General features: G+C 38.7%; 1 protein-coding gene across 1 annotated transcript in view; it reads left to right on the plus strand.

Moving 5' to 3' along the window:
- Positions 1-13,751, plus strand: part of SPTBN5 (spectrin beta, non-erythrocytic 5) — a 98,190-nt gene that overhangs the window by 64,709 nt on the left and 19,730 nt on the right. The window contains exons 41-52 of the mRNA XM_082057449.1: positions 330-444; positions 1,439-1,552; positions 3,114-3,235; positions 3,877-4,039; positions 5,899-6,087; positions 7,108-7,185; positions 8,552-8,724; positions 9,765-9,855; positions 10,491-10,637; positions 12,266-12,403; positions 13,126-13,382; positions 13,551-13,737. Of these exons, the coding sequence (XP_081913575.1) occupies positions 330-444; positions 1,439-1,552; positions 3,114-3,235; positions 3,877-4,039; positions 5,899-6,087; positions 7,108-7,185; positions 8,552-8,724; positions 9,765-9,855; positions 10,491-10,637; positions 12,266-12,403; positions 13,126-13,382; positions 13,551-13,737 (1,774 nt within the window). The remainder of the gene's footprint in view (positions 1-329; positions 445-1,438; positions 1,553-3,113; positions 3,236-3,876; positions 4,040-5,898; positions 6,088-7,107; positions 7,186-8,551; positions 8,725-9,764; positions 9,856-10,490; positions 10,638-12,265; positions 12,404-13,125; positions 13,383-13,550; positions 13,738-13,751) is intronic.

Genomic DNA, 13,751 nt, shown 5'->3' on the forward strand with positions numbered 1-13,751 from the left:
TGTTTTGCTACTTCACAGCCCACTAGCTAATAACAAAAAGAATGAAAACAGGGATTGTAAGGTTACTGGGATTTTAAGGAAACTAGACTGGTGCATTTTAGCTTTTAACCCTCATGCCATCCTGAAAACTTGGAATAACTATAATCAGATAGTCTTGTCACAATAATGCTGTATCTCTATGTTCTGTCCCCTATTGTGGGGAAGTGGAGATCAACACAAAAGGTAGTTCAGAAGTCCTGTCTTTTTACTTAGATCTGACCATCATGAAACTAGGTTGTGGAAGTCCTGACCTCTAAAATATATATCTAAAATATTCTTTTCAATAAAAGGTGGAACAGTTTCCATGGTAACCTGAACGCATACAGGAAGAAGTTAGAGGGAGCCCTAGAGATTCACGCCTTAATCAGAGAAATTGATGACATCACAGAGAGAATTACTGAGAAGGTGGGTTTGTAGATTTTTGTTAATTGAAATGGGAGAATGTTCTATTTTGCTAACAGTATTAAACCCAGGTATGCCAGTTGCTAGAGAGATGCTGAGTATCCAGCAGTGAACTTTAATAGTTGTCTATGAATCAAGTTTGCATCTCCTTCAGAGTATGCTCAGCCAAGTCAGTTCTGAACACCAAAAGCCAGTGAGCTGAGCTATCAGAGAGCTTTTTCTGAATTATCTATTATACTTAACTTGAATATAGCAACTTCTAGTTTTCCAAATTCAAATCTAGTTCATTCAACACTAGCTTGCTTATCTCTCCCTGCTGTGCAATGCAGACATATTAAATATGCAACTTTGAAAAGTTGTGTAAAAAACTTATTTGTTCAGGAAACGGAGGTAAAAATGCCTATCCTGGATTATAATTTTGAGATTTATAGAGAAAAAGGCTATGTAAAAACTCATTATTTCGTCCACATAGCTAATGATATTAATTTAACTATAAGTCAGTGGGCAGAGACATAGTGGTACTACTTAAGGTTACAAGGCTGTTGGTTTGAAATTTTTATAACAACTTTTACAAATGTATTTCTTCATTGTGTGTGGTTTCATTTCTGGTAGGATTCTGAGGATCAATTTTATTTTCCTTATTTTCATAACATACACTTGAAAATTTCTGTGCCACAATTTAATGGGAAATATTTGGCTGTTCTGGTATACAGGAAAAAAATGAGAAGAAAGCTTGAGAAATGCAGTGAACCATTCCTGTCTTTGATTTATATGTGAATGGCTGGAGGCACCTTAAGTAGGGTTGCAACTGTTCAGATAGTTGTGAATTTTTGTTTGACCTCTGTAAGGAGTGCAAATGAGGTGCCCTGATGATATTTAAAAAGACAATAAGAACATTCAGATGGCAATACAAGGAAGGGAGGAAGGAGATTATTTGAAAGAACTAAGATATAATCCATTTGCTTTTTGTCATCTTCACCATTTGCACATCCTCCAGAGTGTACTGATACAAGCACTGGATTATGGGAAAGATGTGGAAAGTGTGGAAAACCTGATTCGAAGGCACGAAGAGATGGAGAGGGAAATCAGCGTTATTAAGTCCAAAATGGAGGTAAGAAGCGCGGAAGTATAGAGAATACTGGGGGGGGAATAGAAAAAAAGAAAAAAAAGCTAATTTTTGCTTCTTTTGCTTCTTGGAAACATGGTGCAAAGATCAGCATGACTCTTCAGATTCAGTAGTATAAATTGCACTGCAATGCAGCACAGTAAAATACTGTGGTGCTTAATCCTGCTTTAGCGTGTTACATGTTATCTTCTTGGTGCACCAAATCTAAGACTATAAATCCCTTTGTAACATGTTGGCTGAATCTCTGGCTGTCACCTACAAGCCAGATTAGATGTCCTGTATCTTTTGGAAAGTGTGGAATCCAAATTTAAGTCTCCATCTTTCCCCCAGTTTCTATACTGAGTTGAAACAAAATCATGACTAGTTCTGTTTAGAACTGAAATATGAAACCCACAATGCATATAGTTTTCTGACATAGACATCAACACCAGAAAAGTTATAACTGCCTGCCTGATCAGCTCTGGCTTCTGTAAAATAGCCAGTTTGCATCGTTTAGGACTAATCTTGAGCATTAAATGAGTCTGAACTCCTATATAATTTCATATTTTTAATAAAAATAAATGTTTTCAGCTGAACTGCTGTAGTAGAAATCCTATGACAACCTCTAATGGTTTTCACTGTTGGCCAGAGTGTTAAGCCTTTTCATGCAGAAAATATTTTTGCAAACTTTCTGTAAATTTTTCTTCACAATAGTATGCAAAGGATGACAATATGTGTGACACCTCCACACATTGTGACTTTGTTAGCTAATTCTCATATGAAATGTGAGTGATTACTAGTCAGCATTCCACAGATAGCGTTAGCAAGGCTGTATGGGGGAAAGCTGCATGGAAACAGAAAGATGAGCAAGGTTTGGTGGTTTTTTTTTATGCTGCCACAAATACCATGTACAAAGTATAATGTCTGTACTTTTCTAATGGATTAAAACCAGCCTGGCTTATTCTTCTTTCTGCACAATTAAAATTCTTCATTTTCATCTTCATTTGATGGAGTTTTACAAGGAAGATACCAACTTTAAACCTGGGTTGGTGAGCATTCATTACTGTTTATCAGGCTGCATTAAGGAAAACAGCATCAACTAGAAGTCTACACTGAAAGTAGTGTTTTGGTGCTGCTGTTAGCTGAAATAGATACAAACAAGGCTTGAGCCTTCTACTGAAAGGCAAATCTGGTTGCTTCTGTGTACTGCCATATTTTCATGGGTTTTGAAACCACCTTAGTTAGATTAAGCTAATAGAGATTATAATTACCATTTCATTTTCCTGAATGTTTGTCTCTATTCTGCCAAACAATTTTTATTTGTAAATTAACATTTGTGCATGTGAAGCAACACACACGTCTCTTTCTTCACATGGATGATTGCTCACAAATGCATATGTATATTTTGTGCATATAACAAGTCGGTTTTTGTATTTTGGTTATGTAATTTAAGTACCTGCTTTTGAAAACTGGGATCTTAAAATGAACTACTTTTCCTGAAAGGCAAACTTAGGAACAAATATATAACATTTGGCACAAATTCACCCCACTATAAATCTCTTCCTAGCCATTGGAATTGGAATCTTTTCGCCTTTTGACAAGGAATCCATCCATAAATGAAAAACTGACTATGAAGCAACAGGAGATGAAAAACAACTGGCTACGGCTCCAGGGACAGGCCAAACAAAGGTAAAGACTTCTAGTGGTGTGAATATTTCTCAGCAGGAGCAAAGCTGCTCCCTAGGGCCTCAAATCTACTTGCCAGGGACCTTTTGATAGTTTTTGAGGATCCTTTATGAAGTTTATTCAGGCAGCTAAGCCACCTGCATTGGAACAAGTGTGACTTGGTACAAGAAAAGTTCCACTAATGTGACTTTGGGAAAACTAATAATATAACTAAAGTTTGTGGCTTATCCCACTAAAAAATGTTACTAAAATGCCTCTAGGCTATCAGATTAAATCTATCATGAAGTCTTTGTGAAAGACTTACATTTGGATGGTTCTAGAAGATTTTTTTTTTTCTTGAATCTTTCCAAAACAAGAAAGGCTGAGCTGTAATCATTGCTGGAAGCAAGAGCTATGAAGGCTTTTTCACCTTTCTTGTCCTAATGAACTGTTGTAGAAAATAAGGTAAGCATGTCTCCAAGGCAGTGTGCATCTTCTGTGATTTTGGTTTAACAAGAGGACTGTTAGGACCTGTGAGGGAAAGCTAGGAGGCTTGAATTCACTTCACTTGGCTTCTCCTTGGATACCTTCCTTTGCAAATGGGGAGGGAGAAGCAACTAGATAATTCTGTGTTGGATAATGCTGAACTGCACATTGTGTGGCAGGAAGGAGAAACTGGCAGCCTCGTATCAGCTGCAGAAGTTTAACTTGGAGATGAAGGAGATGCTAGATTGGACCCAGAACATCAGAGGCTTAATGGAAACAGGAGGGCTTCCTAAAAGTGCAAATGAAGCGGAAAGCATGATTGAGGAGCACCAGGAGAGAAAGGCAAGTATCATTATTGCTTCTGACTGAACATAGTGGGAATCTTTCCCATTGGAGTTAATTGCTGCAGAGGATAATTTTGTTGCTTGTATCTGTCAACAGATACAGAGGTCACCTACATATTGACAGAGCTCTATCCCATGGGCTGTTTGGCAGCTCATGTCTCTGCAAAAGTCTCAGAAAGCCCCATTAGCCCTCACCTGTACTGCTGTCCAGCCCTGTGGGTAAAAAGCTGGTCCAGTATCAAAACATGCTCACTGCTGATCTCTTTATTTGGACTACCAAAAAGTTAATGCCAGTTAATTCTAGCTTTGGGTTAGATTTTGTCATGCAGACTCCATTTTCCTGAGAGAAAAATAAAACCAGCAGTTTATTTCACACAGGGCAGTATATTACCATTGGATGGTACTATGCATTCAGTTCTGAAACACTTCACATCTCAGTACTAATTACCACACAATCTTATGTTGGCTAGTTTGGCTAATATTTTTTGGTGGATTTTCTAAAAGAAGTGACATTGTTAATTAACCATACAAAAAAGTTAACATTTTACTTTTCCCCAAGCATCATAGCTATCTTTCAGCTGTTTTGTTTACCTTTTCTTTGCAGTTACGTTGCATTTCTAAAAATCATGTTCCCAGAATCATGACTAATATTCAGTGCTTTGTGGGTCTCATTATTAGTGTAAACCATTTGTAGATTCTGATTGATTTTCTAGACTTGAATTTAGTATGAAGTACCTGAAGTCCCCTCCTTTTTGAGAGTCTTCTATTTTAACAAAGTTCTCTCATATCACAGACTTAACAATGTTTTTGCTAATAATTCTTTGACACAACAAAAATATCCCAAGCCGCTGACATAGTGTACTCCAAATTTAGACAGTAACAAGATCTAAGGCTTTAACATCTGTTAGTGAAGGAACTCCAAGGGCTCTAAGGAGATAGTCACACAAAAAAAATGAGGAAGCCAGGCAATATGTTCATTTGTATTGGGCTGACACAACTAAAATTATAGGCAAGACAAGAAAAATGAAGGACTGTTTTTTCATTCAGGTTAGTGGCTCAAACCAAAGTCCTTAGGAGAGACTACAGTTGAACACAAGGTGATAATCTGAATTTAAAAAAATAGAATGACTACCTTACAGCTGTGTTATTTATGACTGGGCAACACCACCCGCAAAAAAATCCTAAGAACAGCAGTTCTAATTTCAGACATTTAATAGTATATGCCATGATTTTAAGGTGGTTTATGAGTTAATACATGGTATTATTTCAGGGTATGATTATTTTTATTTTCAAATTGTTTACATTAGGGATGCCACATTCAGTTTGCAGGGGTCATAGTTGCTTGTAATGCCTTCACCTTTAGGATTCAGTATATAAGTGTAACTCATTCCTCATACCAGGTGAAAAAGTTAAATGTATTTAATTTTAACACCACGAAATAAAGTAAAAACTTGTCTTCACTGTAATAATCTGATGCCAGCTTATTTGGCACGAGAGGAAATGTTCTAGGCACTGTTTCTTATGAGAACTACCTCTGATGTAGGGGATACAGTATTATGAATGTACAAAACTGTGTTCATTTGTATCTAAGCATTTTCTAATCTGTTTCTAATTTAATCACAATTTTTATTTGTAGGAGACCAGTTGTTCCTATAGTAATAAAGTCATTTATGGTCCACATTTATTTTCTCTTAGGCAGTTCTATGTTTTTTCAGTAAGGTAGCTCAAAGATGATTGATTTTCCATACAAATATTAGTGTTGGAAAGTTACAGCCTATATTCTTCCCCTTAAGGCTTGTATTCTGAATAACTGGCATTTTTTAAACCCTTGACATCAACATTAGTAATGTATTTTAGGAGGAGATTGAAGCACGAGTGGAAAGATTCAACTCTCTCAGTAACTATGGTCAAGAACTTGCCAATTCTGGTCACTACGCATCCCCTGAGATTCACCAGTCCCTCTCCAGACTACAGAAAGCCTGGTCTGAATTGGTCCAAGTGTGGCAGAAGCAATATATAAAACTGCTTCAGGCACAAGATTTACAGGTGAGCAAAAAGACATTTGACAAAGAATGCACATGCCACTGACAACTTTCCTCAGAATAAACAGCAAATGTATAAAATGGTATCATGAAAGATATGCTAATAATACCCAGTATTTAATTTATACTTCATAGGTTTCCAGAAGGCATGCTAAGGGCCAAGCACATTCAGTGGTGGCAGGACTTATAGAAATTGTATCTCTAAAGGTCAAAGAAATTTTTGTGGAATATGTGCTCATAGGTCTTTTAAAGGCTATAAAACTTAGCAAAATTTGGTCTAACTCTCATGCAGCTGGCAAAGGCACATACTTAAAATGGAACACCACGCTAGCAAATTTAATAACGTCCCCAAAAGAACATGAAGGCAGGCAAGTATTTAAAAAATAATCTGAAGAAAAATTTAGCATGAACAGAATACTGTTTTTTACCCTGCTTTTTTCTAAGACAATAAATGGTTTAGCTGCAGTTTTCTAGAAATACTTCCCTGCAACAGTCATATCACTTACAAAAATTCTGCTCAAATGGCTTGTCGGCAAGAGTTAGAAATAACTGAAATGGAGATTTTACAATGGCAAATGTCAAATACCTTAAATAACAGCTGGTGCTACTAGTCCCATCTAAAAAGCTTCACGTATATGATGACTTAAACCATATGGTAAAGGCTGCTTTAATGCTTCTTTATGTATTACATTCTACTTATTTCAGGCCACGTTACTGTCCTTTTTATTGGCCAGTTACATTAAAAAGCACTCTCTACACTATCAGCAAACAAGCTACAAGTACTTGTATTGTATCCTATGTCTTAGAAAAATAAATCATATTATAAAGGAGAAAGTTGCAACAATAATTGTTATGCATGTGAATTTTGTAGCTGTAATGCATGTAATGCTTATTGCCATCCAGTGCTATGTAGTTAATATTTGGAATAGCCCTGAAGTTTGGTTTTTTTTCAGTGTATTCTGCCAAAGTCAGGTTTTCCTCTGTTTTACACCATGTTTATGACTGCTTTTTCTTCTCTATGCAGAAATTCTATAGCTATGTGGAGCAGACTGAGAGCTGGCTCAGCAGCAAAGAGGCTTTCCTAGCCAATGAGGACTTAGGGGTAGGTGCTTCGAGAAATTACGATTTTCTCTGTAATCATTGTGGAGAAAAGGGAGCTGTGAAGTATGATGATGTGCCCTGAACCTTCCTGTGATCTTTCTCCTTCTGAATTTACTGCTCTGTCTTGTTGGCAGTTCAGGATCAGATTTTTTTCCTTGATACTTTACACAAGATAGGATTCTCAGCCCCAAGAGTAATGAAACAGTCCAGCTACTCTGATTATTGCAGGAAAATGAGACCCAAATATTGATACATTTACCTCCGGTGTGCAAGTCACCACTGCTGTCACTGCTGAAGTACTCAGGGTAGTTTTAAATTGCCTACCTCAGGTACCAGTAACACTGCAATAACTGACACCACAGACCGATGCATGGGTTGCAAAAGCTATGCAGGATGCTGGATATACGTTCTGATGCTTAGCTTACTCTGCACCTTGTATAGGTACTGCTATCAAAATATTTTTCTCTGATGGAACTACAATTACATCCCAGAGTTCAGTGTAGACATAATTTGTACAAACGCTGTGAAAAACATGTAATGCTAGTGGCTGGTGTCTATGTCTGTAGTTTTCAGCCTGGAAGTGTGTATTTACAGCCCCTCCATTGAACTGTATCTGACTTAGAAGGAGCCACCCATTTTCCAGTCATATTTAACTCAGCAATGTGCAGAAAATGCTCTGTATTTTTCCTTCCAATAACTTATTTAAGCACCCAGAAGTTTAGATTTATTTCTCACCCATTTGATGCTTTATTACTTCCTTCAGAATAGTGGGAAAACACAGTTTATTGTGGTAATGTTTTGACACCACTGATTCTAAAATTAAAAGTGCAGAAGGATGCTGAAAAGAGAACTCTGAGTCATTAAGCCTGGGATTCACAAAAGTTACAGGAAGTCAAATTCTGTTTTTTCTCCAGATAAACTTTAATTTCAGACTCCAGTCCTCAAATTCAAATTGGGATCTGAGCTCTTCCAAATTCCATGGGTTGAAACCAAAGCTCTAATTTTAATCTCTTTCTGTGACAGATTTGTTCACTTAACTCTGATCTCATTTTGGCATCTCACATTTTCTTCCAAAATAACATCTATCTTAAGACTGATCTACAGTTAGGAGCTGATGCTTTATCTCTTGAGAAGTGATATATGCAGGAGAAGCTAAACATCCAGCAGTTACTTCAGTCTTGACCCTGAAATAATGGCCTAGATCAATATTTAGGCCCCAAGTCTCAGATTCAATGCCAATAAATTTCAAAGACAAATTTTCTTGACATCTTGCAAATGTGGGTAAATGCCATTTAGCTTCTGGATTATCAGAGTTTTGGATGGAAAAACTGCCTGAAAGCAGCTCCCCTTTGTTGAATTCTATCCAGGACTCAGTGTCTAGTGTGGAGAGCCTACAGCGGAAGCACGCGCAGTTTGAAAAAGCCCTGGAAGCTCAGATGGAGAAAATTGATGAGATGGCTTCATTTGCTCAGCAGCTAACTCAGAACAAGCATTATGACTCGGACAACATCACCAACAGATGCCAGGCTGTTCTGAGGAGGTGAAATTAAACCCTTCCCATGTCAGCCACCCTTCTCTTTTGCAATGAGACTCTCCCCATGTGACTAACATCTTTAAATGTTTTAGGAGAACCATAACCTGATTTGCATTTGCTCAGTTTTGTGCCTTGCACTGTGGTCTTGCCAGATTGACCTGAGTCTAATCAATATTTCATTAGGAGGTTTCCAAAATATAGTTAAGTGTAGAGGGAGTGAGATTCAGAAAAAAGCAGTTTGTTAGGGACAGTGCTGCAAACAAGAGATAGAGGACTTTTGTGCCTTTAGATACTTAATTATCATGAAATACCATCAAGAAAGGTCATTTGCTACACAACTGCTTTTTCACTGCTCTAATGGGATTGATCTTAAAGCCCTGCATAAATTATCTATTAGGGTTTTTGCAATTTTTCTGGCCAGATTTTGCCCTTTTATGTTAGTTACTTTATTTCTCCCAGCATGTTGCATATTGTTCATCTTAAACAAGTGCTGCTAGTAGAAGCATTTGTGTTCAATGCTATGGCAGATGTAAAGAGGAGACATAAAGTTTATAAAGAGAGATTGGAGATCCCTTACAAAGAGAAACTGGAGTTCCCTTATGATTAAAGTGAGCATATGAATTTATTAATATGATCAAACTATCTCATGCCTGTGTTAACACAAATAAAGTGCTGCAGGTCCACATTTGGAAAGAAGGTGACAGGATGGTGTAGCTTTGGTTTTTCTGTGGCAAATACCACCATACTCACAGGCTTTCCATAGAAGAAACATGCTGAGTTTTTGTTCTCTTGTACTCTGAAAGGTAATAATGGTGATTCCTAGAAACAGTTATCATATATACAGAATTTGTGAGTACTTTAGACATACTTATCTGCTAGTCATCTTCCCTATAGTGTCCTGAGCATCTTCTCTGACAGTCCATGAGAGCCTGCATATTATGCGCAGTTCTATCCTAGAGAGATTGCATGTGTTTTAGAGATTGAAAACCCTTATCCTATGTAATTCACTCTGTAGCTTTTACCTCACACTTCTATCTTCATCTCAGAAAAGAGAAACTGCTGGAGAATGCTGCTGCTCGCAGACGTCTGCTAGAGGAATCGAGGCTTCTACAGAAGTTGCTGAGGAATTCCTTTGAGGTACAATTACACAGGTTTCATTGTATTCTGGTTTCTTAAAACTTGCTGCTCTGAGTAGATCTGAATCCCCAAAGGGATTTGCTGTGAGAAAAATCAAGGAACTGAATCTGGAATGAGATGATATGGGGAAAGATGAGGATAAGAGTGAAAGGATATTTTTCAGCTTCCAAGTCACAGCTTCCCTCCAGTCACCAGGAGAAAGATCTGTTTGGATGCCAGTAAAATGCAGAAGAAATAAATGTATGAGAAGAGCATGTGCCACCCTTTTAAAATTCATAGAAAGAGACAAATGAGTTCTTTTCTTGTGAGATACTGACAGTGGGTTATAAATAGGGAGATAATTGCCCTTTCTCCCCCATGCACATATGTGTACATGCACACACGTGCCCACACGCTTTCTCCCTGTTCATGGAATGTCTGATGGAGACAGCCGCCTTTCCTGGAAACAGTGCTGGCAAACAGAGATATAGGGGTGACTTCATTATGAAAGACAGGAGAAGCTTAGGGAAGCAGAACCTCAGAAGGACAACTCATTTGTATCCTCACTCACTAGTCTCATGTTTTATACACATTAGAGGAGAGCTTGGCAGGTCAGAGCTGAGGTTTTGTCTGCTTTTGTTCTTTTCTGCCCAAAGGTGGCTGCCTGGATCAATGAGAAGAATAGCATTGCCCAGGATGATAGCTGGAAGGATCCAAGCAATCTGCAGACCAAACTGCAGAAGCACCAGACTTTCCAAGCAGAGATCATGGCCAATAGAAACCGCCTGGACTCCATCAAATCTGTGAGAGAAGCGGGGTTGATGGCAAGGGGGGGGGGCAACTGGCATGAAAGACTCTGCAGACAGTCTAAATTACAGTGATCTCAAGCGAGGGGGAATAACTGTCCCCTCGCTGATATCATTCATGCTGTCTCTGAGAGGACTGGGAAGCTTATTCTTTCTGTGTCCATCAAGAACTTTCTGTCACCATTGGTTTCTTTCAACTTCTTTCTTACTGTCTAGTGTGAGCTTGCTATCTATATTCACTGTATATGCAATGGAAAGAGATAGGTGCTTTCAATTAAAGATTCAGTCAGCTGACTTTAGGGACTTCTTCTCTGGGGTGATGCCACTTTAGGGGGACCCCTGTTTCTTTCCAGCAGAGAACCTAGCTGATTGGATGTACAACTTCAACAAGTCAGATAAGCTGTGTCTAACAAAAAGGATCGAGAAGAGTTTTCAACTGTTGCCTTTGCAGAGACACGCTAGTAGGAGAGATATGAGGGAACTCTGACAAGCTTTGTCAGATGCTTGGCAGAAGCTGTGATCAGATGATGAGTTTGGAAGGACAGACTGTTACATGTTTATTAACCTTATTTTCAGCACAGTGCTTATAGCTGTATTTTGCAATAGATAACTAAGCATTAAAAGTAGATTCCTTGTTCAGACTCACCTGCATCCAGTATTGTAAAGTTTCCCTTTTTAAAACAAAACAAAACAAAACAGCCAAAACTTTTAACCCCCCTGTGTGTAGGCACAACAGTGACGTTAAAGCGTGGAGTTACAATTCTCTCTAATCTGTTTTTAAAGAGTTGTTTGCACAATCTCTTTCACATTATTTCTTGATAAGCTGTCTTTTTGGTTGGGAATAACCTTAGTGGTCATTCTTTAGAAGAAAATTAACATTTGCTGTCCTGGTATAGCATCTTTCTCTTGCTGTGCCTCCTCTTCCTCATTGCAAAATGTAGAAATAGCTCAACTTAACATTCTAAAGCAAACTCGGTCCCAGCTTAAGGATATGCCTAGAGACTCTTCTACTTGATGGAGGTCTTGCTGTGCCACCTCCACCTCTTCTTCTGCCAACCTGTTAAGCATCTGCCACTCAGGGAATAGAAATGCAGATAGACTTTTATTGCATAATACAGTGGTACAATGGTACATGGTTGAAAGTGGTTTTATTATCGCACACAGTGGTCCACTTGCAGGAGATAGTTCTCTCTTAACATGCAAAGAAGGGAATAGAAAAGGACAGGTGGCTGGGCAATCTCAAACAATGATCACAGAATGTGGGACATAATAGAAAAAACTGAGTGCTTGCAAATTAGGCTCCCTGCCAGCTTTCAGGCCATGTAGCTGTTGTGTAATGAAAATTCTCTTCACTCTTTGTCTTCTAATACTGCCTTCTAGCATTTCAAATAACTTTAGAGGCCAGAAAAAAAACAGGAAAATCAATCTCTGTGCTAGTTTCAATAAGTATTTTGCTTTTATCTGTTTTTCCTTCTGCAGATCTGTTCTTCTGTCTGTTATGTCAGTAAGTGAAGGCTGCAGCCAGCCCATATCAGTGCCAGTAAACTCTGTTTACAAAGGCAAAAGGAGTATGTTCTGGTGCGTTCAGCAAAGGAAGAAAGCTTTAACTGTTCTCTCTGCTATAGGAAGGGGAGAAGATGCTCCGTGAGAAGCACTATGCCCCTGAAGCCATTCAGTCCAGACTACAAGAAATGGAAGAGCTATGGGAGGAACTGCTAGCAAGTTGCCAAGATAAACAGGCCAAGCTGCAGGATGCTTACAAGGTAATGCAGGGAGGCCAGTGGTTGGGTCTTGGTATCATTTCCAGAGACAGCACAGCTGCCTTCCTACACATCTCATCTACGAGCGTGTCATTTGATACAATCAAACCTGATTCCTCAAGACCATTAGAGCAAAGAAACTACTAATTGTGGACTGATTGAATGGAAGTGCTGGGAAAACTGGAGACCCTTATGGAGGGAAAAGGATTCATAGGCTGTATTCCCTTCTGCTTTCTGCTGCTGGTTTAGATCAGGATTCCAGAGATTGATACTGAGAGAAAATGTCAACTCTCTGCATCTGTCCCAATGGCATCTTTTCTCCAACACAATGAGAAATAAACCCACAGCTGCTTTTCATTCTTCTAGCTCCAGACACATGACTTCTAATGACTGTGAGTTTTGTATGGGCTATCAGATGCTCTGTGGGTATAAAATAGAGCTCTTCCTTTAAATGGCTTATTTTTAAGGTACTGTGTCCATTATTGATATTTGTGCAGCAGAAGTAAGATGAGCTCTTGATGTTCTCTGCACCTATTCTTGCATTCACTCTGACAGAATTATCTTCTTCATGTGGACCACCATCGTATCTGGAAATTGTTCACTGAGCACTGGGAAGTTTTTCTGTGTTTGTGTGTAATTCTTACTGAAAGTGGCCAAACTTTTATATCATGTTGTCTGTCCTAAATGTTTGAAAGATCTTTTATTTTCTTCCCACTTATCCTCAGGGCCTTCATTTTCAGCGAAGTGTAGAGGATATGGAGAAATGGTTGGAAGATGTGGAAGATGAGTTGAAAGCACCATATAGCAACAATGATCTGGTGGTTTTGAACAGCCATCTGAAGAAGCAAGAAGAACTGGAGGAAGATATTGCTGGTCATAGGGACCGGCTGCAAGAGCTTGTGGTCACAGCTCAGCAGTTCCAGAAGGAGAAGCATTTCCTTGCTGATGAACTAGAAGAGAGAGTGGATCAGCTGGTGCAGAGGTTTGAGAGTGCATGGCCTGTCTCCTGCCGTCTTTTTCCTATTTTTATCAGGCTTTTTATTCTCTGCATTTTTTTTTCTTTCCTGTTCTTCATCATCCTGAAAACAATGTGTTGCATTCATCCATTATTAATCTGTGTTCCTCACTTGATTCCCTTTAAAACCTACAGATACAAAAGTCTACGTGACCCTTTGCAGGAGAGACGTGGGAGTCTGGAGGCAAGCAGACTTCAATTCCAGTTCTTCCGAGATATTGATGAGGAGTTGGCTTGGGTTCATGAGAAGCTCCCCATGGCTTCCTCCAGGGATTATGGCCATTCCCTGGCAACTGTTCAGAGTCTACAAGAAAAGCACCAGGTAATGTCATGTGA

The sequence above is a fragment of the Streptopelia decaocto genome (assembly GCF_964273445.1).
Source record: "Streptopelia decaocto genome assembly, chromosome: 7".
NCBI lineage: Eukaryota > Metazoa > Chordata > Aves > Columbiformes > Columbidae > Streptopelia > Streptopelia decaocto.